This window comes from Etheostoma spectabile, chromosome 1 (assembly GCF_008692095.1).
Source record: "Etheostoma spectabile isolate EspeVRDwgs_2016 chromosome 1, UIUC_Espe_1.0, whole genome shotgun sequence".
Lineage (NCBI taxonomy): Eukaryota > Metazoa > Chordata > Actinopteri > Perciformes > Percidae > Etheostoma > Etheostoma spectabile.
The window spans coordinates 27,350,070-27,354,403 of NC_045733.1; the positions used below are offsets into that span (position 1 = coordinate 27,350,070).

Genomic DNA, 4,334 nt, shown 5'->3' on the forward strand with positions numbered 1-4,334 from the left:
GTGTGTGTGTGTGTGTGTGAGAGAGGGAGTGAAAGTGAGTACAGTAGTTGTGTATGCGTGTGTAAGTTGAGAAGTTGTGATCTTCTGTTAGTGTGTTTTTATGAGTTTTTTGTGTAGCTGTGGTGAAACAATTACTTTTTTACCTGCTTAGCTGTTTTTCTCGAAATGGTAAATTGTGGAAGCAAGCATAGGGATGGTGATAAAACAATCAACCTGTTTATCCCTTTAGTAAATTAAATGCACAAAGGCTATATTGTAAAACTCCCAGATGGTAAAATGGCTACTGCAAAATCAAACCTTTTGTCATTAACTGGGATAATCTGTATTTTGTCCTCCTGTGTTGATCTGTAATTTATGTATTTTTTTATTGTGTTGTCTAACTCTGATTATTTTTTTAAAAATTTAACTTAACTTATAGGGACCATCAACCTGTCAGGGACTATGGATGGAAATTAGCCTTTGGCTATAATCCTGTACATTTACAGTCATCAAAATGTTCATTAATACACACTGTCCTTTTTTGAAATAAAATAAACTTAAACTTAACTTAAAGTGGAGGATCAACATTTTAATTGCAGCAGAGTCACTGCGGTGAATGAGAAATTTGGATTTAATCATGAAAAGCAAACGTACTAACTGTATCTGTTGTGTGAGAAAGAGGTGTCAAATTGACATCAATTATATAGTGATCACAAATGTTTTATCTTGTTCTAAATTTGTGTGTGTGTGTGTGTGTGTGTGTGTGTGTGTGTGTGTGTGTGCATGCGCGTGTGTGCGTGTGTCCTTCACAGCTAAGAAGTTTGGCGTTACAGAGGTCCCTATGGAGGCGGTTACGTTCATCTCACATGCCACCCAGTCACGACTTCGAACTGTTGTAGAAAAGGTTTCTACCATTGCACAGCACCGACTGGACTCTTGTAAGGTAGGAAGATCATGCACACACACACACACTGGGGAAAATAAAGTATTCAACCTGTAATCCTGAGTAAAAATTCAAAGGCAGAGAGGACAGGTGGGCTCGATGAAGTTAAATAGTGTTTAATAGAAATCTCATTACCCTTAATTAATGCCCATGCACTCACTGCAGCAGTCAACATCCCCCCCTCTCTAGTTGGTTTGGGCGGCCGTGGCTCTCCAATTGCATGGTTGGTGGATCGGTCCCTGACTCTTCCTGACTTAATGTCGAAGTGTGCAAGACCTGAACCCCATGTTGCTCTTAATGGGAATGCCAGCACATTACATGGCATCCGCCCGCCATTAGTGTGTGAGTGTGAGTCAATCAGATTGAACAGTGCACAAAGAAAAATCTTAGAAATGTATCCCTAAGAAAGCCTACATGCTCATCTTGTTGTATAATAATTGTTGATGCATTGCATCATTATTAGGAAGTATTGGTGGGATCATTGGTAAATATAAGTAATCGTTAAGCAGTAACAGAGTTGATGAAATCCCAACGACACCCATCCCCGACATGCAGCCAGTACTGCCCTGTTTTCTGTGCGTTGTTACAACACACTGAAGCCACAGAGGACAATGACAATGTATACATGGTCTGATCTGTGGAACGAAACAAAGCATATGGTGCCATAACTGTCTTTATGAACTTCGGTTATTGTAAAAATGGATGGCTTGTACTGTATCTAAGCGGCCGTTCACGTAAATATTCAGTAAATATTGGATCCAAACTCAAGCGGGATATTAAATCACTTAAGTTTGAAATAAAACTTTCTCAGGACATTCGAGTACACTGGAATATGGGCCTGTATGCCCCAACATTTCCACACAGACACACAGTGGCATGCACACAAATGCACTTTTATCTTTCTCACACATAAACTCACAGCCAAAAATGCAAGTGTACCACTAACATAAACACATAAAAGTTAATATGAGCAGTCTTTTTTACCTTTAAGTTGATAAACAGGAGAGATCACACTTTGCAGTCAGTCAGCCAAAACCTGAGGAATAAAAGAACTTTTAAGTGCTCGTCAGCGTACACCTGCATACTTTTCTCGTAATGGTGACTTTATCTCTCGTAGCCCTTGAATGCAACTATATAACCACATTTAATTGGTGTACATTAAAGCACAAATCCATCTCGACTACAAGCCTAAATCTTGGCGTTGTTGGGAGAACGGGGGAAACTTTGAAAATGTGTTCTTCCTGACACCAAGAAGGGAAGAACACCAGCCACAGCTGTCCCCATCTTGTTTGGTGCTTCTTCTTCTAGTCGTTCGTTCTTTTCCTTTTTTGTGGTTTTGTAAATGAGGTGTGTGTGAGAGAGGCACGGAGCTCTGTGAAGCCACTCTGTTGACATCAGCGGAAAAAAAAGAAAGGGGGAAAAGACCAAAAGACAAAGCGGCCTTAAAGAGCAACCGGGCTTCGGCAGCGGCGGCAGGAGCTACGGCAAGAGTGCAGGCTCAGCGCTGCAACAAAGAGGAGGGAGCCCGGATGAGAGAAAGAAAGTGGGGGGGGTGCTGGCAATGAGCCTCCTCTGATGTGTCTTTGTGCTCTGTGCCACCCAGCTTCTCTCATCCACTCATGGAAACACACTCACAGACCTGACACACACGCACACACACACACAGACAGATAGAGTGATATAGAAATCAAGTGCAAGAGGAGAACAGAGCTGCGTAGGAGACATACAAACACCAACGTGAAATACGCAATTATCCTATTAACTTTTGATGACCTACAAAAGTTGTTTTCACACTTGCATTTCCATTTCCCAAGTGGGAGGCGATGTGCCATATGCAAAGAGAAGCGCTGTCTTTAAATAGAAAAAAGTTAGTGTGTGTTCGAGTCTGTTGTTGTGATCACACCGGTGGTGTTCCAGATGAGCTGTGTCTTAAAGTTAGTTTAACCAAATGTGCAGTTAATGATGAAGGTATTTGTCATTCTTATCAGCAGGGCATGCCTGACTTAGTTCTTGTAATCATAGATTTTAATCATAGATGGGGATAATAGTCCATTAGGATTTTCTTGTTTGGGAGCTGTATCTGGCTTTATGCATTGGGAAGGACAATGCACACAATAAATCCAATCTGGACAAGGTGTTTTTATTCATTTGGTAAAAATGTTTTTTTAGAAAAAAACAAAAACAAACTTCAAATAAAACATCACATCTTTTCACATATTATGCACTCTTAACTTAGTTTGTAGTAGTTTATTTTGAACATGTAAAAAAAAAAAATATATATATATGATAAAATTAAAATAACAGATAAATCAGAACATGTGCAGTACATCTCAGCACAATCTTCCAAAATGATTTTAAGTGATTCAAATAAGAAATTTCCACGTTCATTGAAGGAGTAGGAAGAAGTTAAAAACAAACAAAAAAATTCAATTCTATTTTTATCGTTTAAATACAAGACAATTTGATGCTTCACTAATTTATACATATTTGCATACACATGTAGCGTGTAGTAACTTATGAGGACTGACCCATACATCTCCAAAAGCACACTTAATTATTCTCACACATCTTGTAAAACTTAATTTTGGCAATTTGTTCTCTACCTGTCTCATGTTGTGCCTTTTCTTAGCTCAGTAGCTGCTTTTTTGGCATGACAGTGTTTCAAAAACAGAAAATGGCACGAGTCACTGTGGAATAGTGCTGAAACAAGGAGTTGAATAATCTATGAGTCAATCAACAGAAAATTGGCAACAAGTTGGTAATCCATTACTCTTTTCATTTCAAGCAAAATGACCAAGAAATTGCTATAAATTTAATATATTGGGATTTTTGACTGTTGGCCATACAAAAGAAGGAATTTAAAGACGTCCCGTTGGGCTCTGCCAGATTGTACTGGGCTGTATTGACAATTTTCTGACACATAATACAGTACATGGTTACTCAAACAGAGACAAATTGAATGATTAATCGATAATGAAAGTAATCATTAGTTGCAGAGTTAACTGTAGAACAACAATCTTATCAGAACTAATTATTCATACTGCTGTTCAGCATTTAAACATGTTGTGAGACCCCTTAAAGGAACACCCTGACTTATTGGGACTTTAGCTTATTCACCGTTTCCCCCAGAGTTAGACAAGTCGATACATACCCTTCTCATTTCTGTGCGTTCTGTAACTGTCTGATGACCCAGCATTAGCTTAGCCTAGCAAAGATCCTGCAGGTAACTAGTTACTGCTCTTAATAATGTTCCTATGTAAATTTTGTGTTTTTATGTAGATTTTTATAGTCACAGGGTGTACAAATAACAACAAATAAGGTCACAAGAGACACAGCCATAGTCTAATCGCATACTAACTGGGAACTATATTCTCAGAAAGGCGAAGCAGTGCTACTTCTGCTACTTGGGCGG

The 4,334-nt window shown here is 38.9% G+C and overlaps 1 protein-coding gene across 3 annotated transcripts in view; it reads left to right on the top strand.

The window, feature by feature from the left end:
- LOC116690257 (transcription initiation factor TFIID subunit 4) overlaps positions 1 to 4,334 on the top strand; it is an 86,633-nt gene that overhangs the window by 31,720 nt on the left and 50,579 nt on the right. For all 3 annotated transcript variants that reach the window (XM_032517073.1, XM_032517081.1, XM_032517090.1), the window contains one exon: positions 792 to 922. In XM_032517073.1, coding sequence (XP_032372964.1) covers positions 792 to 922 — 131 coding nt within the window. The remainder of the gene's footprint in view (positions 1 to 791; positions 923 to 4,334) is intronic.